At 48.9% G+C, this 23,312-nt stretch overlaps 1 protein-coding gene across 1 annotated transcript; it reads right to left on the reverse strand.

Annotated features, from left to right (window-relative positions):
* Positions 1–697: 697 nt before the first annotated feature.
* On the reverse strand, positions 698–23,296 carry sh3tc2 (SH3 domain and tetratricopeptide repeats 2). The gene is made up of 24 exons (XM_029716163.1): positions 23,293–23,296; positions 22,739–22,873; positions 20,577–20,704; positions 20,252–20,357; positions 19,802–19,945; positions 18,716–18,914; positions 17,597–17,670; positions 14,501–14,696; positions 13,080–13,216; positions 12,700–12,750; positions 11,674–11,942; positions 11,315–11,509; positions 10,845–11,146; positions 10,349–10,580; positions 8,390–8,716; positions 6,899–7,119; positions 6,216–6,382; positions 4,057–4,234; positions 3,695–3,845; positions 3,053–3,175; positions 2,667–2,817; positions 2,288–2,484; positions 894–1,094; positions 698–706 (listed from the first exon to the last, which is right to left on the reverse strand). The coding sequence occupies exons 1-24, from the start codon at positions 23,294–23,296 to the stop codon at positions 698–700; spliced, it is 3,897 nt and encodes a 1,298-aa protein (XP_029572023.1).
* Positions 23,297–23,312: the final 16 nt, after the last annotated feature.

The raw sequence follows: 23,312 nt of genomic DNA on the forward strand, positions 1-23,312 counted from the left end.
CTCTGTCTCTCCTCTCTCCATGTCTCCCAGTCCTGTGTGATGTCCCTCTGTCCCTCTGTCTCTCCTCTGTCCATGTCTCCCAGTCCTGTGTGTTGTCCCTCTGTCTCTCCTCTCTCCATGTCTCCCAGTCCTGTGTGTTGCCCCTCTGTCTCTCCTCTCTCCATGTCTCCCAGTCCTGTGTGTTGTCCCTCTGTCTCTCCTCTTTCCATGTCTCCCAGTCCTGTGTGTTGTCCCTCTGTCTCTCCTCTCTCCATGTCTCCCAGTCCTGTGTGTTGTCCCTCTGTCTCTCCTCTGTCCATGTCTCCCAGTCCTGTGTGTTGTCCCTCTGTCTCTCCTATATCCATATCTCCCAGTCCTGTGTGTTGTCCCTCTGTCTCTCCTCTCTCCATGTCTCCCAGTCCTGTGTGTTGTCTCTCCTCTCTCCATGTCTCCCAGTCCTGTGTGATGTCCCTCTGTGTCTCTCCTCTCTCCATGTCTCCCAGTCCTGTGTGATGTCCCTCTGTCTCTCCTCTCTCCATGTCTCCCAGTCCTGTGTGATGTCCCTCTGTCTCTCCTCTCTCCATGTCTCCCAGTCCTGTGTGATGTCCCTCTGTGTCTCTCCCCTCCATGTCCCATAGCCCAGCATGCTCCAACCTCAGGCTCTATGCACTGTCCATGTCAATAGCCTATCTGTAGACTCACTACATCTAGTCTCTGGCTAGATCTCCTTCATGTCTGTGTTTCTCGTCTCCAGGTCTGTATCACATGTCTCCCCTCCCCTCCCCTCCGTCTCTCCTCCCCTCCCCTCCCCTCCATCTCCTCCCCTCCCCTCCGTCTCTCCTCCCCTCCCCTCCCCTCCTTCTCCTCCCCCCCCTCCATCTCCTCCCCTCCCCTCCGTCCCCTCCCCTCCCCGCCGTCTCTCCCAGCCCAGAGAGTTCCCTCCTCAGGCTCTGTGCCCTGTCCCTGTAAGCCTGGCAGAGCAGTGGGTCTGGCATGTGGTTGGCATGGATCTCTGCCAGCTTCATGTAGACCACATACAGTGCCTGTGGGTTGGCACGGTCCTCCAGGGCAGCAGCCTGAGCCAGCTGAAAGTAGCCCACCGAGTCATAGGCATCCTGGGGAGAGGAAGGTAGAGGGAGTGGGGGGAGAGTTGGAGGAGAGGAGGGTGAGGGGTGGATGAGAGGAGAGAAGGGAAGGGAAGCAGGGGGGAGATAAAAAGGTTAGGGGGATGGAGGAGAGGAGGGCAGGGGGAGATGGAGGAGAGAAGGGCAGGGGGAGAGATGGAGGAGAGGAGGGCAGGGGGAGATGGAGTAGAAGAGGGCAGGGGGAGAGATGGAGGAGAGGAGGGCGGGGGAGACGGAGGAGAGGAGGGCGGGGGAGACGGAGGAGAGGAGGGTGGTGGAAGATGAAGGAGAGGAGGGTGGTTGAAGATGGAGGAGAGGAGGGCAGCAGGGGGGAGAGAGGGAGGAGAGGAGGGCAAGAGGGAGATAGAGGAGGGCAAGAGGGAGATGGAGGAGAGGAGGGGAGAGAGATGGAGGAGAGGAGGGCAAGGGGGAGATGAACGAGAGGAAAGGAAGGTAGGGAGATGGAGAGATGGGGGAGAGGAGGAGGACAGAGGTGGAGGAGAGGAGGGCAAGGGGGAGATGAACAAGAGGAAAGGAAGGTAGGGAGATGGAGAGATGGGGGAGAGGAGGGCAGGGGGAGATGGAGGAGAGGAAAGGAAGGTAGGGAGATGGAGAGATGGGGGAGAGGAGGGCAGGGGGAGATGGAGGAGAGGAAAGGAAGGCAGGGAGATGGAGAGATGGGGGAGAGGAGGGCAGGGGGAGATGGAGGAGAGGAAAGGAAGGCAGAGAGATGGAGAGATGGGGGAGAGGAGGAGGACAGAGGTGTTGGGATTAATTGGCCTTTTAGTTAATGTATTAATTAATAGTGTAAAAGGGTTTGTTACTATTTCTCTCTCCTTCTTTTATTTAACATGTATTTAACCAGGCAAGTCAGTGAAGAACAAATTCTTATTTACATTGACGGCCTACCCCGGCCAAACCCTAACGATGCTGGGCCAATTGTGCGCCGCCCTATGGGGCTCCCAATCCCGATCAGTTGTGAAACGGCCTGGAATTGAACCTGGGTCTGTAGTGACACCTCTAGCACTGAGATGCAATGCCTTAGACCGCTGCACCAGTCAGGAGCCCCTGTCTCTGTCTCTTTCACATACTGAAGTGCTATTAAACTGGGAAGCCTATACAGATGAATGAACTATCCGATATTAAAGAAAATCAGCAGTACTTCTGACCTCCAGAGCCTTTACCTTTAGTTTGTGCAGGGTCAGGTCTCCCAGCCTGCAGTAGAGCTTGGTGTAGTATCTAGCCTCCAGGGGGTGCTGCAGTACAGCAGGGCTGAGAGACAGAGACTTGAGGTAGTAGTTCTCTGTCATCTCATACTGCTCCAGACTGTAGTACACCGTAGCCAGACGGTGGTACGCTGCGCGCTCGTTCACACACACACCTGGGGGACAAGAACATAGCAGAATGGTTATCTACACCAATGGAATGAATAGATTCAAACCAAGATAGGTAGTTCTGGTTAGAGGAAGCAGACCAGTAGCTGGAGCCAAAGGGTTTCTGTTTCAAATCCCGGTCCAGGTCATAAAAGTGGAAGTTGAACTCTGTCCCTCCCTCCTCCAGTACCTGTTTTGGTGCTGATCTGTACAGCCAGAATGGCGTACTGTAGAGCCTCTTCATGTTCTTCCTGTGTCATCAGTAGTTCAGTCAGTTTACTCAGCAGTCTGAACTCTGAGTCGATGTCACGGATGCTCCGAGCAAACGGGAGACTGCCGTCCTAAAACAAGACCACTGGTGTTATAATGTGTTGCTTTTAACAGGCTGAGGCCAGAGTTTAAAGACACCTGTTATAAATGTCTGTACATTTCCAATTGAACTGAAACTATTATACAGAAAGCTTTGAAATAAATGTTACCAATAAGTCAGAACAATCTGCAATCTCATGGAGTAGACAGACACTCCAAAACCTAATTTCCTCCTCTGGTGACCAATAAAGTTTAATTCAATGATACCCTGTAGAAGGGCAGTGATGCCAGTCTCTTCCTGTTGCCTTTGAAGAAGACGTCTCCTGCCTCTTCGTAGATACTCATGGCGAAGCGTGGGTCGTTCATCCTCAGGGCTGTCTTCACTGCCGCCTGCCAATCAATCACAATCGATTCATAATCAATACATCACCTTATTGATCCAATGCTGTGAGGGAGCGTCTCGTATGGTCAAAGTAGCAGTACTAGAACATGGGACCTATAATTCATTCAACACTTTGTTGTTTGGATTTGGGTCATGCATTGCAGGATGTTGTAAACAAGGTTTGTGGAGAGACAGATTGTGACATCATATGATAAAACATGTTATGATGATTTGATCCAGTGTGATTATAGTTCAGGTGTGGGGAGTAGATGGTTATCACTGTGGTAGTTGACTGATAAAAGTCCATAATGTTTATGCAGGCACACATAGGGACACTAATCTCTGTTTTTCTCTCTTCTCTGCCTGCTCTTCTTGTCCTCCCTCCCTACCCTTCTCCCACGGTGAGGGGTCCTGTCAGCCAGTTCGTCTTCATGGATGAGGTAGTAGATGTGTCCTCTCTCTCTCTCTCTCTCTCTCTCTCTCATCCCCCTCTCTCCTCTCATCCCCCCCTCTCTCTCTGAACTCACCTGTAGATACATGTCAGCCAGTTCATCTTCATGGATGAGGTAGTAGATGCGTCCCACCTGAAGCCAGGTCTCTGACTCTTCCTTTCTCTTCCCCAGATCGATGGAGATACGCAGACTCTGCTTACTGTAGTCCAGAGACTTCCTTGATGATCTGTTTGAATTGAATAACTTTATCAATCCTCAGAAATTCAGAAATTCACAGAAATTCACTCAAAAGCAGTTACTTTGCAGTGTTGATAGGGAGAGAGAGAGGGAGATAGACACAGAGTGAAAGACAGAGAGAGATCGAAATTGAGACAGAGATGTAAACATACTTCTCAGTATTGAGGGAGAGGTAGAGACAGACAGAGATGTAAACATACTTCTCAGTATTGAGGGAGAGGTAGAGGCTGCTGAGGATCTCTAGATATTCTCCCTCTAGTCTCTTGTCCTTCAGGTCCCTGGACACAGACACACAGTGCTCATAGTAGAGGATACTCTGTCCATACAGCAGCACGTCAGCATAGTGACGACTCAGGACTTTAGCCACCACCATCTGACCTAGAGAGAGAGAGAGAGACACACACAAGAGGACAGAGACACAAGAGGACAGAAACACAAGAGGACACAGGACAGACACAAGAGGACAGAGGATAGAGACACAAGAGGACAGAGACACAAGAGGACAGAGGACAGAAGACAGAGGACAGAAGACATAGACACAAGAGGACAGAGACACAAAAGGACAGAAACACCAGAGGACAGAGACATAAGAGGACATAGGACAGAAGACAGAGGACAGAGGACAGAAGACAGAGACACATGAGGACAGAGACACAAGAGGACAGACACACAAGAGGACAGAGACACAAGAGGACAGAGACACAAGACAACAGAGGACAGAGGACAGAGACAAAAGAGGACAGAGAACAAGAGGACAGAGAAACAAGAGGACAGCGACACAAGAGGACAGAAGTCAGAGGACAGAGACACAAGAGGACAGACACACAAGAGGGCCGAGGACAGAGACACAAGAGGACAGAGACACAAAACAACAGAGAACAGACACCAGAGGACAGAAGACACAAGAGGACAGAAGACACAAGAGGACAGAAGACACAAGAGGACAGACACACAAGAGGACAGAGGACAGAGACAGAAGAGGACAGAAGACAGAAGACAGTGATAAAAGAGGACAAAAACACAAAAGGACAGAGGACAGAGGCAAAAGTTCAGATAGCAGCTACTTTTGATTTACATGATCGTGATTGGTTGTCTTTTGTAGTTTAGTTGAACTAGAATTAAGGTTAGGTTTAGGTTTCGGGTTAGTTTTGACAGTGATATTTACTGGGTAGGTTCCTGGCCTGGAGGGTTAGTTTTGACAGTGATATTTACTGGGTAGGTTCCTGGTGTGGAGGGTTAGTTTTGACAGTGATATTTACTGGGTAGGTTCCTGGTGTGGAGGGTTAGGGTTAAGGTAACTCACTGGGTAGGTTCCTGGTGTGGAGGGTTAGGGTTAAGGTAACTCACTGGGTAGGTTCCTGGTGTGGAGGGTTAGGGTTAAGGTAACTCACTGGGTAGGTTCCTATCCTGGAGGTTTAGGGTTAAGGTAACTCACTGGGTAGGTTCCTGGCCTGGAGGGTTAGGGTTAAGGTAACTCACTGGGTAGGTTCCTGGTGTGGAGGGTTAGGGTTAAGGTAACTCACTGGGTAGGTTCCTGGTGTGGAGGGTTAGGGTTAAGGTAACTCACTGGGTAGGTTCCTGGCCTGGAGGGTTAGGGTTAAGGTAACTCACTGGGTAGGTTCCTGGTGTGGAGGGTTAGGGTTAAGGTAACTCACTGGGTAGGTTCCTATCCTGGAGGTTTAGGGTTAAGGTAACTCACTGGGTAGGTTCCTGGCCTGGAGGGTTAGGGTTAAGGTAACTCACTGGGTAGGTTCCTATCCTGGAGGGTTAGGGTTAAGGTAACTCACTGGGTAGGTTCCTGGTGTGGAGGGTTAGGGTTAAGGTAACTCACTGGGTAGGTTCCTGGTGTGGAGGGTTAGGGTTAAGGTAACTCACTGGGTAGGTTCCTGGTGTGGAGGGTTAGGGTTAAGGTAACTCACTGGGTAGGTTCCTGGTGTGGAGGGTTAGGGTTAAGGTAACTCACTGGGTAGGTTCCTATCCTGGAGGGTTAGGGTTAAGGTAACTCACTGGGTAGGTTCCTGGTGTGGAGGGTTAGGGTTAAGGTAACTCACTGGGTAGGTTCCTGGTGTGGAGGGTTAGGGTTAAGGTAACTCACTGGGTAGGTTCCTGGTGTGGAGGGTTAGGGTTAAGGTAACTCACTGGGTAGGTTCCTGGCGTAGAAGGTTAGGGTTAAGGTAACTCACTGGGTAGGTTCCTGGTGTGGAGGGTTAGGGTTAAGGTAACTCACTGGGTAGGTTCCTGGTGTGGAGGGTTAGGGTTAAGGTAACTCACTGGGTAGGTTCCTGGTGTGGAGGGTTAGGGTTAAGGTAACTCACTGGGTAGGTTCCTGGTGTGGAGGGTTAGGGTTAAGGTAACTCACTGGGTAGGTTCCTGGCCTGGAGGGAGATGAGGAGGCCCATCTCATAACACAGCCTGGCGTCCTGGCTCCTCCCCCTGTCCTTGTAGCTCCGCCCCAACCATAGGTAGGTCTGGACGTGCTCCTCGTCAACGGGACACTCCCAAATCTCCAGGAACAACCACAGAGACCTGAGGGATATACAGTAGGAAACAGTCCCTCTTATTTAGCAGGCTACATCCACAGAGACCTGAGGGATATACAGTAGGAAACAGTCCCTCTCATTTAGCAGGCTACATCCACAGAGACCTGAGGGATATACAGTAGGAAACAGTCCCTCTCATTTAGCAGGCTACAACCACAGAGACCTGAGGGATATACAGTAGGAAACAGTCCCTCTCATTTAGCAGGCTACAACCACAGAGACCTGAGGGATATACAGTAGGAAACAGTCCCTCTCATTTAGCAGGCTACATCCACAGAGACCTGAGGGATATACAGTAGGAAACAGTCCCTCTCATTTAGCAGGCTACAACCATGTAGAGATACAGACACTAACTCGACCAGGAAAGGATTCATATTATTACAAATGTAACATGCACGCCGCATGTACGCAGTCACCTACAGTATACACACACACACACACACACACACACACTTCTGACCCACTGCCCCCTCAGCCCCACACACCCTCCCTCCTTGCTGACCTGAATAGGAATCGTTCTGCCAGTGTGGGTGCCCCCACGCCCAGTGCCAGGCAGCCCAGGTTGGCGAGGGCCAGGGCCTGGTTCCTCTGGTTGCCACTCTCCCTGGAGATGGTGAGGGCATGGTGGAGGTGGCTGCCGGCCTCGGGGATGCCACCCTGCTGCCGCAGACACAGAGCCAGCAGGTTGTGGATCACTCCCCTCTGGGTCGGGCTGTCGGTTCCCTGCAAGGAAAGAAAGGAGATAGAGGTTTGATTGATTTATTGATTGATTGATTACAAGATCTTTTCAAGTCCTGTTAAAAACTACTGTAACACGAGCAGGTGGAAAGGCAGAGCTACTACCTTGTTCCTTACATCTGACCAGTTCTTTCAGAGCTAAACAAGTACGTAGTGGGTAGAGACTAGAGGTCAATGTTGGCTGTGATGATGATACTCATAATATTGTAGAGATAATGATAATGTTACCTGTAGAGACTGTAGTTACCTGTAGAGGGTTGTAGTTACGTGTAGAGACTGTACTTACCTGTAGAGACTGGAGTTACCTGTAGAGACTGTAGTTACCTGTAGAGACTGTACTTACCTGTAGGGACTGTACTTACCTGTAGAGACTGTAGTGACCTGTAGGGACTGTACTTACCTGTAGAGACTGTAGTTACCTGTAGAGACTGTAGTTACCTGTAGAGACTGTAGTTACCTGTAGAGACTGTAGTTACCTGTAGGGACTGTAGTTACCTGTAGGGACTGTACTTACCTGTAGAGACTGTAGTTACCTGTAGGGACTGTACTTACCTGTAGAGACTGTAGTTACCTGTAGGGACTGTAGTTACCTGTAGAGACTGTAGTTACCTGTAGAGGCTGTAGTTACCTGTAGAGACTGTAGTTACCTGTAGGGACTGTAGTTACCTGTAGGGACTGTAGTTACCTGTAGGGACTGTAGTTACCTGTAGGGACTGTACTTACCTGAGGAGACTGTAGTTACCTGTAGAGACTGTACCTACCTGTAGAGACTGTAGTTACCTGTAGAGACTGTAGTTACCTGTAGGGACTGTAGTTACCTGTAGAGACTGTAGTTACCTGTAGAGACTGTAGTTACCTGTAGAGACTGTAGTTACCTGTAGGGACTGAAGTTACCTGTAGAGACTGTAGTTACCTGTAGGGACTGTAGTTACCTGTAGAGACTGTAGTTACCTGTAGGGACTGTAGTTACCTGTAGGGACTGTACTTACCTGAGGAGACTGTAGTTACCTGTAGGGACTGTAGTTACCTGTAGAGACTGTAGTTACCTGTAGGGACTGTAGTTACCTGTAGGGACTGTAGTTACCTGAGGAGACTGTAGTTACCTGTAGGGACTGTAGTTACCTGTAGGGACTGTAGTTACCTGTAGGGACTGTAGTTACCTGTAGGGACTGTAGTTACCTGTAGAGACTGTAGTTACCTGTAGGGACTGTAGTTACCTGTAGGGACTGTAGTTACCTGTAGAGACTGTAGTTACCTGTAGGGACTGTAGTAGTGGCTGTAGGGTGTTCTGTGCCCTCTCAGGCTGTCCCGTCAGGACTAACAGCCATCCCAGCAGTACTGACGCCTCAAACCCCTCCTCCTCGTTGATACCTCCCCCGGTCTGTACAGCCTGCTGGGCACAGGGCAGGGCCTTCTCCAGGGCCCCGTGTTGCTGGTACACACAGGCCAGGCCCAGACATAGGTCTCTCTGGGTCTGAAGGTCGTCACCCCGCTCTGCAATTGCCAGAGCCTGCTGCAGGTACACCACGATCTGGGCTGGGAGAAGAGACGTCCCCTCTTTCCATCGCGGGTTCAGACGCACCTATGAAACATTTACATGTAAAACATTTGAAGAATTATAAACTCAGCCAAAAAGACACGTCCTCTCACTGTCAACTGCATTTATTTTCAGCAAACTTAACATGTGTAAATATGTGTATGTACATAACAAGATTCAACAACTGAAACATAAACTGAACAAGTTCCACAGACATGTGACTAACAGAAATGGAATAATGTGTCCCTGAACAAAGGGGGGGGTCAAAATCAAAAGTGACAGTCAGTATCTGGTGTGGCCACCGCTGCATTAATTAATGCAGTGCATGAGGAGGAGATGCACTGCACCAAATTTGCCAGTTCTTGCTGTGAGATGTTACCCAACTCTTCCACCAAGGCACCTGCAAGTTCCCAGACATTTTTGGGGAGAATGGCCCTAGCCCTCACCCTCCGATCCAACAGGTCCCAGACGTGCTCAATGTGATTGAAATCCGGGCTCTTCGCTGGCCACGGCAGAACACTGACATTCCTATCTTGCAGGAAATCATGCACAGAACAAGTAGTATAACTGGTGGCATTGTCATGCTGGAGGGTCATGTCAGGATGAGCCTGCAGGAAGGGTACCACATGAGGGAGGAGGATGTCTTCCCTGTAACGCACAGCGTTGAGATTGCCTGCAATGACAACAAGCTCAGTCCGATGATGCTGTGACACATCGCCCCAGACCATGACGAACCATCCACCTCCAAATCGATCCCGCTCCAGAGTACAGGCCTCGGTGTAATGCTCATTCCATCGACAATAAACGCGAATCCGACCTTCACCCCTGGGGAGACAAAACCACGACTCGTCATTGAAGAGCACTTTTTGCCAGTCCTGTCTGGTCCAGCGATGGTGGGTTTGTGCCCATAGGCTGCGTTGTTGCCGGTGAAGTCCGGTGAGGACCTGCCTTACAACAGGCCTACAACCTATTGCGGACAGTCTGAGCACTGATGGAGGGATTGTGCGTTCCTGGTGTAACTCGGACAGTTGTTGTTGCCATCCTGTACATGTCCCGCAGGTGTGATGTTCAGATGTACCGATCCTGTGCAGGTGTTGTTACACATGGTCTGCCACTGCGAGGACGATCAGCTGTCCGTCCTGGCCCCCTGTAGCGCTGTCTTAGGCTCTCACAGTACGGAAATTGCAATTTATTGCCCTGGCCACATCAGCAGTCCTCATGCCTCCTTGCAGCATGCCTAAGGCACATTCACGCAGATGAGCAGGGACCCTGGGCATCTTTCTCTTGGTGTTTTTTAGAGTCAGTAGAAAGGCCTCTTCAGTGTCCTAAATGTTCATAACTGTGACCTTAATTGCCTACCGTCTGTAAGGTGTTAGTGTCTTAACGACTGTTCCACAGGTGCAAGTTCATTAATTCTTTATGGTTCATTGAACAAGCATGGGAAACAGTGTTTAAACCCTTTACAATGAAGATCTGTGAAGTTATTTGGATTTTTACTAATTATCTTTGAAAGACAGGGTCCTGAAAAAAGGATGTTTCTTTTTTTGCTGAGTTTATGTTCTTTTGCATTTTTTTTTCATTTAGTTTATTTCCAGTCTGTTGTATAATGTGTAGTAATATTTCATTTGTTTTTGAAATATTAGAATGTGATTGCTTAACAAACAAACCATAGCCTACCGAGTTCCTGCTGAACAGTTCTATCCTGTGGAAGGCGTCCTGTAGTGAGTGGTCCTGTCCAGTGTCCAGGCTGAGTGATGCCAGGGCCAGGTAGGGCATGTATTTACGGTGGTAGAGCCGGGACAGGAGCCAGTTGAGGTCCAGGGGGGCGATGGGACGTCCCTCCTCAGCAGACAGGGTAACGGTGAGGAACTGGAGACGCTCTACGAAGGGCAGGGCATCATCTATCTTTCTATATTAATAATTGTAATAATAATGATGATACACTTGATTTATAACAAACTTTTAATTATACAACAATCACATCAAAGTGATACAGTGTGTGTATTAAAAGTATATAAAAACAAGGGACATAGGCTGTGTCCAAAATGGCATCCTTATTCCCTATATAGTGCATTCCCTTTGACCAGAGCACTATGGGACGTGGTCAAAAGTAGTGCACTATATAGGGAATTGGATGCCATTTGGGAGCATTGACAACACAGAAAACACCAACCTAAGGAGGAGGAAGAGGCTGGCAGTGAGGTAGCAGACCCGTGCCTCGAGGTGTTTGTCCCCCTCCACCACAGACCTCCGCAGCACCAGCTTCAGCAGCTCAAACTCATCCAGGGAGGTGAAGGTGTGGCAGGGGAGGCAGAGGAGCAGAGCACTGGCCTTCTCCAGGGTCGGGGGCAGCTTGTCGGCCATCTTCTGTTTGAGGTAGACAGCTGTGAGGTTGGTGTACAGGGCGATTAGGAGAGGGAGGTCAGAGAAACCGTCGACAGAGACTCCAAGGGCTTCCTCGTAATACACACGGGCCTGGGACACAGGGGTACGAAAAGGACATTGAAATGCATTTAAGAGTACACTCATGTAATACATGTGTGTTTGTGTGTGTGTGAGTGCATGCATACATGTATGTGTTTGTACATGTGTGTGTGCTGTGTACATGTATGTGTACTCTAGTGTTCCTCCCTTCTGCCCTACCTGGGAGTACTTGAGCTTCTTGGCACAGAGCCTCCCCAGTAGGAAGCATGCCCGTCGGTGTGCCCAGGCCATGCCAGTTCTCTTGGCCCCCTCCCTGACAATCTCCAGGTGGCCCAGTAACTCCTCTTCACTCTGCCCTGAGAACGTCAGCCACAGGAATGAGTGGTGGAGGTCATATAGGGGCAGGAAGTCCTCCTGGAGGAGAGGAGAGGGTACTTTATTGCCAATCAACAGTGCTTGAATGAATGAATGAATGAATGAATGAATGAATGAATGAATAAACAAACACAAGTGAACTGTATGAACCCTACAGGTCTAAATCCTTTCCATTTCTAAACAGTGGCCCTGTGACCTCTCACCTGAAAGTGATGCATGTTGAGCAGGGTCAAGGTGCGGTCACAGACCTCCGACTCCTCCCCCTCCCAGCTCCCCTCCTCCAGGAAAAGGGGTGGGTCTTCCTGGAACTCGTTCATCTCTCTGAAGGTGTTGTACAGACTGAAGGACAGCAGCTCACCGTCACCGCCACGCCCTAAAGTATTCTGGGATGCGTAGGAGGAGTGGTATGGGAGTGTAGCATCACTCTTCTCTGAGATGATGGACTGCCGGGCACTGGTGGGGGGCTTATGCTCTGAGAGAGAAAGATATGAACACTGAGTGTAAGGGTTTAGATACACTGCATATGAAACTCAATGTAATGTACAATGTTCAAGTAAACTGCATTAGAAATGTAGCTATGAAACATCCTTGGCTGTCAAAGTAAATTGTACTCGCAGTTCAGCTTGGTGCAGCAATGTGTATACTGCCTTCTCAACAAAATATGACAATATTCTCTCCCTTGTAAAATGTCATGTATGTTAAAAGGCAAACATTATTAGTTTCCTTCTCTCCTAAACAGGGAAGAAAAATAAAGAGTTTGACTTTGTATAGAGTTCCCTGCTGTCTCTGTTGTTTCCAAAACATCTACAGCTGTCAGGAGAAAATGTTATTGGCTTTGAATGAGACAGAAGGATATATTTAAGCAATAAGGCACGAGGGAGTTCGGTATATGGCCAATATACCACGGCTAAGGGCTGTTCTTCTGGATACAGCCATTAGCCATGGTATATTGGACATATACCACAAACCCCTGAGGTGCCTTATTGCTATTATAAACTGGTTACCAACATAATTAGAGCAGTACAAATACAGTTTTGTCACACCCGTGGTGTACAGTCTGATATACCACAGTTGTCAGCCAATCAGCATTCAGGGCTGGAAACACAGTTTATAATGGCCTCTAAACAGTCCTCTACCATTCAGCTGAGACTGTATTAAGAATCTGATAAACAACGTATTAACTTTGATAAACATAATATAACCTTGTTATTAGATAACGTATTACTAACCTTGTTTAGGTTGGTTTCTGATGTACGTAAAATCAGACTGATCCAGTCTATCTGTGTGAAGAAAACATGCATATATTTAACCACCTTTCCACAGTAATTTTTTTTTACATATATAGAAACACGGTGGTTCTCTACCTACAGTAGTCTGACAGTACTCAGTATAACACGGTGGTTCTCTACCTACAGTAGTCTGACAGTACTCAGTAAAACACAGTGGTTCTCTACCTACAGTAGTCTGACAGAACTCAGTATAACACAGTGGTTCTCTACCTACAGTAGTCTGACAGTACTCAGTATAACACGGTGGTTCTCTACCTACAGTAGTCTGAGTGTACTCAGTAATTCCCTATACTGTATTGACCGAATGATCCTCCCCCTACCTAGTCTGTAGACAGTACTGATGTCAGAGGAGAAGAGTCTCTCTAGCAGGCCACTGTCTCTGGGTTCAGTACTGCAGGGGTTAACCTGGGACAGAGAAACACGCTCCTTCTCACTCAGAAACACAAGTTGTCCATCTCTGAGAGGGAGAGAGCGAGAGTGAGAGAGTAGAGAGAGGGCAGAGAGAGGGAGGGTGAGAGAGACAAAGAAAGCATTATCACCCACATGACTCTGCTCTCAACCACCCCTCCATCCCAGCCCATCTTTCCAACCATCCATCTCTTTACACCAACATCTCTCCATCCCTCCACCCCTCCATCCCTCCAGCCCATCTCTCCATCATCCATCTCTTTACACCTACATCCCTCCACCCCTCCATCCCAGCCCATCTCTCCATACATCCATCTCTTTACACCTCCATCCGTACATCTCTCCATCCCTCCACCCCTTCATCCCTCCAGCCCATCTCTCCATCCATCCATCTCTTTACACCTCCATCTCTCCATCTCTCCATCCCTCCATCCCAGCCCATCTATCTCTTTACACCTCCATCCCTCTATCCTTCCAGCTGAAGCCTCTACTATTGACAACAGATAAACAGATAGACCATGTAAATGTGAACAGAAAACATCACACATTGTCTGTGATCCTAACCGTTCCTAGAAGACTGAGAAGAGTTGACAGGTGAATAAATACATGTTTTGAAAGAAAATACAAATTGAGTAAATTAGATTGTGCACAAAGAACTTGTGAGCACATTATTGTGGAACAAACTCCTATTTGTGTTCACAATAACTGTTCACAACAAAATCAGTATAAGTGAATAATACTTATAGTCCTCACAGTGGTTTGGTATTGTAATACTGTTATGTATAGTCCTCACAGTGGTTTGGTATTGTAATACTTTTATGTATAGTCCTCACAGTGCTTTGGTATTGTAATACTGTTATGTATAGTCCTCACAGTGGTTTGGTATTGTAATACTGTTATGTATAGTCCTCACAGTGGTTTGGTATTGTAATACTGTTATGTATAACTCTTACAGTACCATCAAACCTCTGAAACTTATCCAGAACGCTGCAGCCTGTCTTGTTTTCAACCTTCCCAAGTTCTCCCATGTCACCTCTCTCCTCATCACACTCCACTGGCTTCCTGTCGAGCCTCGTATCCACTACATGACCATGGTGCTTACCTACAGAACAGCAAGAGGAACTGCCCCTCCGAACCTTCAGGCTATTCTCAAACCGTACATCTCAACCCGAGTTCTCCGTTCCGCCGCCTCTGGTCTCTTGGAGAGCAGAGTCCCTGGCCATCTTCCGAAAGCACCTGAAACCCTACCTCTTCAAAGAGTACCCCCCCCCCCCCTGGATAAGATAGTCTGCTAAATGGCTAAAATGTAAACATGTAAATGTATTGCTCTTACAGTGGTTTGGCGTTGAGTGGCTTCACGTGAGCCTTGTGTACGAAGCCAGTGTTTCCTGTAGAGCAGTGTGTTCCTATGAACAGGTCCAGACCTCGGAGTAGCATCCCATGTATCTCAATCAGGTCACCTCGACTCAGCTGGAGCTCATCACAACCTATTGGGTTATGGTCCACTACAGCCTCACAGGAACCAGTTACTGCAGGGAGAGGGGAGAGGAGAGGGGGTTGGAGTAAATGCCTAGTATTTACATTGAACACTGGCCATTGCATGAGTATAGTGTGGCGTAGGTAGAAGGTTCCTGGTCTCACCTACAGGCTGGTCAAACTGTCCTCTCTCTAGAGGCTTAGGACCTCACCTACAGGCTGGTCAAACTGTCCTGTCTCTGGAGGCTTAGGACCTCACCTACAGGCTGGTCAAACTGTCCCCTCTCTGGAGGCTTAGGACCTCACCTACAGGCTGGTCAAACTGTCCCCTCTCACCTACAGGCTGGTCAAACTGTCCCCTCTCTGGAAGCTTAGGACCTCACCTACAAGCTGGTCAAACTGTCCTCTCTCTGGAGGCTTAGGACCTCACCTACAGGCTGGTCAAACTGTCCTCTCTCACCTACAGGCTGGTCAAACTGTCCTCTCTCTAGAGGCTTAGGACCTCACCCACAGGCTGGTCAAACTGTCCTCTCTCTGGAGGCTTAGGACCTCACCTACAGGCTGGTCAAACTGTCCTCTCTCTGGAGGCTTAGGACCTCACCTACAGGCTGGTCAAACTGTCCTCTCTCTAGAGGCTTAGGACCTCACCTACAGGCTGGTCAAACTGTCCTCTCTCTGGAGGCTTAGGACCTCACCTACAGGCTGGTCAAACTGTCCCCTCTCTGGAGGCTTAGGACCTCACCTACAGGCTGGTCAAACTGTCCCCTCTCACCTACAGGCTGGTCAAACTGTCCCCTCTCTGGAAGCTTAGGACCTCACCTACAAGCTGGTCAAACTGTCCTCGCTCTGGAGGCTTAGGACCTCACCTACAGGCTGGTCAAACTGTCCTCTCTCACCTACAGGCTGGTCAAACTGTCCTCTCTCACCTACAGGCTGGTCAAACTGTCCCCTCTCTAGAGGCTTAGGACCTCACCTACAGGCTGGTCAAACTGTCCTCTCTCTGGAGGCTTAGGACCTCACCTACAGGCTGGTCAAACTGTCCTCTCTCTGGAGGCTTAGGACCTCACCTACAGGCTGGTCAAACTGTCCTCTCTCTGGAGGCTTAGGACCTCACCTACAGGCTGGTCAAACTGTCCTCTCTCTGGAGGCTTAGGACCTCACCTACAGGCTGGTCAAACTGTCCTCTCTCTGGAGGCTTAGGACCTCAACTACAGGCTGGTCAAACTGTCCTCTCTCTGGAGGCTTAGGACCTCACCTACAGGCTGGTCAAACTGTCCTCTCTCTGGAGGCTTAGGACCTCACCTACAGGCTGGTCAAACTGTCCCCTCTCTGGAGGCTTAGGACCTCACCTACAGGCTGGTCAAACTGTCCCCTCTCACCTACAGGCTGGTCAAACTGTCCTCTCTCTGGAGGCTTAGGACCTCAACTACAGGCTGGTCAAACTGTCCTCTCTCTGGAGGCTTAGGACCTCACCTACAGGCTGGTCAAACTGTCCTCTCTCTGAAGGCTTAGGACCTCACCTGTAGGGTGGTCAAACTGTCCTCGCTCTGAAGGCTTAGGGTTAGGACTTCACCTGTAGGGTGGTCAAACTGTCCTCTCTCTGAAGGCTTAGGACCTCACCTGTAGGGTGGTCAAACTGTCCTCTCTCTGAAGGCTTAGGGTTAGGACTTCACCTGTAGGGTGGTCAAACTGTCCTCTCTCTGAAGGCTTAGGGTTAGGACCTCACCTGTAGGGTGGTCAAACTGTCCTCTCTCTGAAGGCTTAGGACCTCACCTACAGGCTGGTCAAACTGTCCTCTCTCTGGAGGCTTAGGACCTCACCTACAGGCTGGTCAAACTGTCCCCTCTCACCTACAGGCTGGTCAAACTGTCCCCTCTCTGGAAGCTTAGGACCTCACCTACAAGCTGGTCAAACTGTCCTCTCTCTGGAGGCTTAGGACCTCACCTACAGGCTAGTCAAACTGTCCTTTCTCACCTACAGGCTGGTCAAACTGTCCTCTCTCACCTACAGGCTGGTCAAACTGTCCCCTCTCTAGAGGCTTAGGACCTCACCTACAGGCTGGTCAAACTGTCCTCTCTCTGGAGGCTTAGGGCCTCACCTACAGGCTGGTCAAACTGTCCTCTCTCACCTACAGGCTGGTCAAACTGTCCTCTCTCTAGAGGCTTAGGACCTCACCTACAGTCTGGTCAAACTGTCCTCTCTCTAGGGGCTTAGGACCTCACCTACAGGCTGGTCAAACTGTCCTCTCTCTGGAGGCTTAGGACCTCACCTACAGGCTGGTCAAACTGTCCTCTCTCACCTACAGGCTGGTCAAACTGTCCTCTCTCACCTACAGGCTGGTCAAACTGTCCCCTCTCTGGAGGCTTAGGACCTCACCTACAGGCTGGTCAAACTGTCCCCTCTCACCTACAGGCTGGTCAAACTGTCCTCTCTCTGGAGGCTTAGGACCTCAACTACAGGCTGGTCAAACTGTCCTCTCTCTGGAGGCTTAGGACCTCACCTACAGGCTGGTAAAATTGTCCTCTCTCTGAAGGCTTAGGACCTCACCTGTAGGGTGGTCAAACTGTCCTCTCTCTGAAGGCTTAGGGTTAGGACTTCACCTGTAGGGTGGTCAAACTGTCCTCTCTCTGAAGGCTTAAGACCTCACCTGTAGGGTGGTCAAACTGTCCTCTCTCTGAAGGCTTAGGGTTAGGACTTCACCTGTAGGGTGGTCAAACTGTCCTCTCTCTGAAGACTTAGGGTTAGGACCTCACCTGTAGGGTGGTCAAACTGTCCTCTCTCTGAAGGCTTAGGACCTCACCTGTAGGGTGGTCAAACTGTCCTCTCTCTGAAGGCTTAGGGTTAGCACCTTACCTGTAGGGTGGTCAAACTGTCCTCTCTCTGAAGGCTTAGGACCTCACCTACAGGCTGGTCAAACTGTCCTCTCTCTGAAGGCTTAGGGTTAGGACCTTACCTATAGGGTGGTCAAACTGTCCTCTCTCTGAAGGGGAGCATCCGGCACAGCTAGGGTACTTCCTCAGGAACCACCTACACAAACAGGAAACACATCAGCTTGGCACAATATGGCTGCCATATTTCCCTACAAAATATGAGATGAGAGGAAATGCAAGGAGAGATTGATAATTTATAGTGTGACTGAGTATGCCACTGTGTCATATTATAAGGTGTACATACAGCATATGATGGTAGAAGAGGTATGGGTTAGGGGGTAGGGACTAGGTAACTCACTGGTAGAAGGGGTATGGGTTAGGGTAGAGACTAGGTAACTCACTGGTAGAAGGGGTATGGGTTAGGGTAGAGACTAGGTAACTCACTGGTAGAAGGGGTATGGGTTAGGGAGTAGAGACTAGGTAACTCACTGGTAGAAGGGGTATGGGTTAGAGAGTAGAGACTAGGTAACTCACTGGTAGAAGGGGTATGGGTTAGGGAGTAGAGACTAGGTAACTCACTGGTAGAAGGGGTATGGGTTAGGGGGTAGAGACTAGGTAACTCACTGGTAGAAGGGGTATGGGTTAGGGGTAGAGACTAGGTAACTCACTGGTAGAAGGGGTATGGGTTAGGGAGTAGAGACTAGGTAACTCACTGGTAGAAGGGGTATGGGTTAGGGGGTAGAGACTAGGTAACTCACTGGTAGAAGGGGTATGGGTTAGGGGTAGAGACTAGGTAACTCACTGGTAGAAGGGGTATGGGTTAGGGGTAGAGACTAGGTAACTCACTGGTAGAAGGGGTATGGGTTAGGGGGTAGAGACTAGGTAACTCACTGGTAGAAGGGGTATGGGTTAGGGGTAGAGACTAGGTAACTCACTGGTAGAAGGGGTATGGGTTAGGGAGTAGAGACTAGGTAACTCACTGGTAGAAGGGGTATGGGTTAGGGGTAGAGACTAGGTAACTCACTGGTAGAAGGGGTATGGGTTAGGGGGTAGAGACTAGGTAACTCACTGGTAGAAGGGGTATGGGTTAGGGGTAGAGACTAGGTAACTCACTGGTAGAAGGGGTATGGGTTAGGGGTAGAGACTAGGTAACTCACTGGTAGAAGGGGTATGGGTTAGGGAGTAGAGACTAGGTAACTCACTGGTAGAAGGGGTATGGCAGCGGCTGCATGGTGTTGACAGGCACTAGTCCATGTTGTCCGGTGGAGAGAAGGGTGCCCTCCCAGTGACTGTCCTGCCCCGTGTCTTTAACCATCAGCAAGTCGTTACGTCTGAAACACAGCTCCTCCTCCTCATCACTATGCTCGGCACTGCTCACCAGCGCCTTGGCAAAGAACGACCCTGGGGGAGAGAGAGATAAATACAGTTGAATGACACGCAGAGAACAGCAGACACACACTCAGACAGGGGGATGCAAGTTTCTGTAAAGAATGAACATTTGACTGAACTGAGGCTCTGTCCTCCTTCACAGAATCCATAAAAAATCCATTCTCACTCAACACAGGCACTTCTTCCTTTCACTGGCTATTGATTCCTCTCAGGCGTTAGGGAGAAGTGTACTTCCTTGTAAAACATTATGCCTACTCAGACATTGTACAATGTAAATGCATGGTAGTACAATCGCTCTCTAAATTAAATTAAGTTAAACATCCATCTTTGTTTTGCTGTGTTACTTTATCTCTGGACATTGCATAACATGTAATCAGTTTAGATTTAGTTGCATTTCATTTCTAGGTATCTGGAACAACATGTTTTGAAATGGAACAACATTTTCGCTTCTGTTCTGTTCTGTTCTGAGAGTGTGATATAAACTGCTGTTGATGATGAGGGTTAAGAAAGTAGGGAATATAAGCTGTCCATAAGGAGTTCGTAGAGGTCTTCATAACGTGTCCATTAGTCGTTTGTAAACTGTCCATAAGATGTCTATAAAGAGTTCATATGATGTTAAAATGGTCTTCATAACCTGTTACAAGGAGTTCATAAAGTAACCATCCCTACCCTTCTGCAGCAGCAGTCCCAGGTAGTGTGGCCAGGTGCTGTTCTTAATAAGGTTATAACATGTCATAAGGTGTTCATAAGGTGTTCATAAAGAGTTCATAAGGTGTTCGTTCACCCTCCTGCAGCAGCAGTCCCAGGTAGAGTGGCCAGGTGCTGTTCTTAATAAGGTTATAACATGTCATAAGGTGTTCATAAGGTGTTCATAAAGAGTTCATAAGGTGTTCGTTCACCCTCCTGCAGCAGCAGTCCCAGGTAGAGTGTGGCCAGGTGTTTCTCATCTACAGTCACAGTAATCTCCAGGTCCCTCAGCAGCTCAGTGTCCAGCCAGAACGACTGGTCACACAGGAAATTCTCCAGGCACCGCGCCACATAGCCTGGACATACAAAAGAGACATATGTTCATAGCATGTCATAAGGTGTTTATAACATGGCATATGGTGTTCGTAAGGTTCACCACGCCACATAGCCTGGAGACACAACAAAGTAAGATGAAGTTGTCCCTCCATCCTGATGTAAGATCTGTTTTTTCCAGGCTGATGGTTTAGTTTAGGATTGGGTGAGGGACGCTGATCCTGGTTCTGCGCCTATTTGCAACTTCTAACCAGACCGGACGTAATAATCAGCCACCAGACTGTGTTAATGAGAGTTTGATCCAGGTCAGGTAGGATAGTACAGCTCACCTAGAGCCAGGTAGGTAGAGAACTTCCACATCTCCTCTACAGTCTTGAAGGTGATGACAAAGCTGTCCTTCTCAGCGTGGACAGACAGCAGACGGGCAGACAGGTCCTGTAGGGAGGCAGAAAAACCGAAGACATTGATGAAGAAACAGCGAGGATGCAGAGAAGGTCACTTTTATTCTCTACCGACCACTAGCATCTACATCAGAGAGACACAACTTTTAGCAGGACAACGGTTGGAACTGCACCTCTGGTCTAGGCGGGGTCATCTGTTTTGGCATGCCTTGACGTCTAACCTCTAACCCCTGACCTATGACCTGTGACTAACCTTGAAGAGCTGGATGACGTCCTGACTGTTGCTCTCGACAACCCTGAGTCTGGTACGGAGCGCCTCCTGTAGCTCAGAGTCAGGTATTACACCTGAGCGCCGCCGACCGCTGAACACCAGCACCACGTCTACACATAAGCAGACACACACACTGTCAGTCTCGAGATCACCGGTGGGAGTATTGACTGATACTGTGATATTGTAATGTAGACATCAACATGCAGAGGTAAAACTTTTAGGAGTAACTTTTCCGAGTGTGTTACAGAGCCATGCTCAGGGAGTGTATCTTAGAGCCATGCTCAGGGAGTGTATTGTAGAGCCATGCTCAGGGAGTGTATTGTAGAGCCATGCTCAGGGAGTGTATTGTAGAGCCATGCTCAGGGAGTGTATTGTAGAGCCATGCTCAGGGAGTGTATTGTAGAGCCATGCTCAGAGAGTGTATTGTAGAGCCATTCTCAGGGAGTGTATTGTAGAGCCATGCTCAGTGAGTGTATTGTAGAGCCATGCTCAGGGAGTGTATTGTAGAGCCATGCTCAGGGAGTGTATTGCAGAGCCATGCACAGGAAGTGTATTGTAGAGCCATGCTCAGGGAGGGTATTGTAGAGCCATTCTCAGGGAGTGTATTGTAGAGCCATGTCCGGGGGTATCATCGGATGGGGCCACAGTGTCTTCTGATCCCTCCTGTCTCAGCCTCCAGTATTTATGCTGCAGTAGTTTATGTGCCGGGGGGCTAGGGTCAGTCTGTTTCATCTGGAGTATTCTCTTGTCTTATCCGGTGTCCTGTGTGAATTTAAATATGCTCTCTCTAATTCTCTTTCTTTCTCTCGGAGGACCTGAGCCCTAGGACCATGCCTCGGGACTACCTGGCATGATGACTCCTTGCTGTCCCCAGTCCACCTGGCCATGCTGCTGCTCCAGTTTCAACTGTTCTGCCTGCGGCTACGGAACCCTGACCTGTTCACCGGACGTGCTTGTTGCACCCTCGACAACTACAATGATTATTATTATTTGACCATGCTGGTCATTTATGAACATTTTAACATCTTGACCATGTTCTGTTATAATATCCACCCGGCACAGCCAGAAGAGGACTGGCCACCCCTCATCGCCTGGTTCCTCTCTAGGTTTCTTCCTAGGTTTTTGGCCTTTCTAGGGAGTTTTTCCTAGGGAGTTTTTCCTAGCCACCGTGCCTCTTTCACATGCATTGCTTGCTGTTTGGGGTTTTAGGCTGGGTTTCTGTACAGTACTTTGAGATTTCAGCTGATATACGAAGGGCTATATAAATAAATTTGATTTGATTTGATTTGATTTGATTTGATGCTCAGTGAGTGTATTGTAGAGCCATGCTCAGGGAGTGTATTGTAGAGCCATGCTAAGTGAGTGTATTGTAGAGCCATGCTCAGAGAGTGTATTGTAGAGCCATGCTCAGGGAGTGTATTGTAGAACCATGCTCAGGGAGGGTATTGTAGAGCCATGCTCAGGGAGTGTGTTGTAGAGCCATGCTCAGTGAGTGTATTGTAGAGCCATGCTCAGGGAGTGTGTTGTAGAGCCATGCTCAGTGAGTGTATTGTAGAGCCATGCTCAGGGAGTGTGTTGTAGAGCCATGCTCAGTGAGCTCATATAACACAACAGCTGCTGCGTGTGTCAGTGTTAGACTAGGAATAACATATCTATTACAGCCTTGAGTGACTCTTAGTGGAGTTTTAAAGGGACCCTTTAACATTAGGTCCATTTGGGGGAGAGCTCCACTGGAACCTGCTGGAGGAAAGACACAGAGAACCGTAGAGTAGCTACGTTGCTGTGTCGACTGTAACGTTAACATTAAAGCCAGTTTTCTTACAGGATGTTGACATACTGTACAAACAGACAACATGAACGATACAGTGATCCTATAGACGACTGTATAGAATACAGACAGGGTACAATAGAGGTGTAATGACAGCATCAACACAAACAGATCCACAATAAGCATCACACCACACAGCCATGACCAGCAGCTGTTAACACCGCAACGTTAGCAGTTAACACATCCATAGCAGGAATAGAGAGAGAAACACCCTGGCTGTCCCAAATAGCACCGTGTGGGTCAAAAGTAGCACCTATAGGTATTAGGGTACCATTTGGAACACATCCGTACAGAGTATCTGTGAGTAGAACAGTACCTGAGGAGAACCTCTCTCCCACGGCCAGTGACACGGTGCTTCCTCTGGTGAACGCCTCCTTCCTCTTCCAGTAACTATCCGACTCTACCTCCCCGTTCCCAGACTCCACCCCCGGCCCCTCCTCCCCCTCCACCCCTGGAGAAGACAGGAAACAGAGGTCAGGTCAGGTCAGGTCAGAGGAACCCTCAGGAAGGAACGGGTGAGATAGTTGTTTTGGGGGGTTGATTTAAAATAGACTTTTGTGTCAGCTACATGTGATCTGTATGCAAGTGCAAGATCATCGAGCAACCTTGTTTTGTGACAACTGTGAAGAGGGAATGGAGACCACAATGCTTCATCCTATATCCTTCTGGAACACAAACCAGTCAAGGTAACCAGACAAAGTGACCGAATTGGAGGTTTGTCTCTGTTACTGTATGAGGAACCATTCACATTAAAAGTTACATATCTGCTGGGGTTCAGTATATTCTCTGGTCCAGCTGATGAGGATTTCAACAGAGATTAGTCTGTTTCCTCCAGAACATCAACAGAACATAGAGTCTATCAAAGCCCACCCATCTATTAACATACTGCC

Source organism: Salmo trutta, chromosome 3 (genome assembly GCF_901001165.1).
Source record: "Salmo trutta chromosome 3, fSalTru1.1, whole genome shotgun sequence".
In the NCBI taxonomy this organism is placed as follows: Eukaryota; Metazoa; Chordata; class Actinopteri; order Salmoniformes; family Salmonidae; genus Salmo; species Salmo trutta.

What these genes read in the sequence shown, in the direction of transcription:
- sh3tc2 (XM_029716163.1), bottom strand. An exon ending in ACGTCATCCAGCTCTTCAAG is followed by an intron (nt 20,358 to 20,576) that starts GTTAGTCACAGG and finishes GCCTCCCTACAG; the next exon opens with GACCTGTCTGCCCGTCTGCT. An exon ending in CACTACTACAGTCCCTACAG is followed by an intron (nt 7,120 to 8,389) that starts GTAACTACAGTC and finishes CTTTCCTTGCAG; the next exon opens with GGAACCGACAGCCCGACCCA.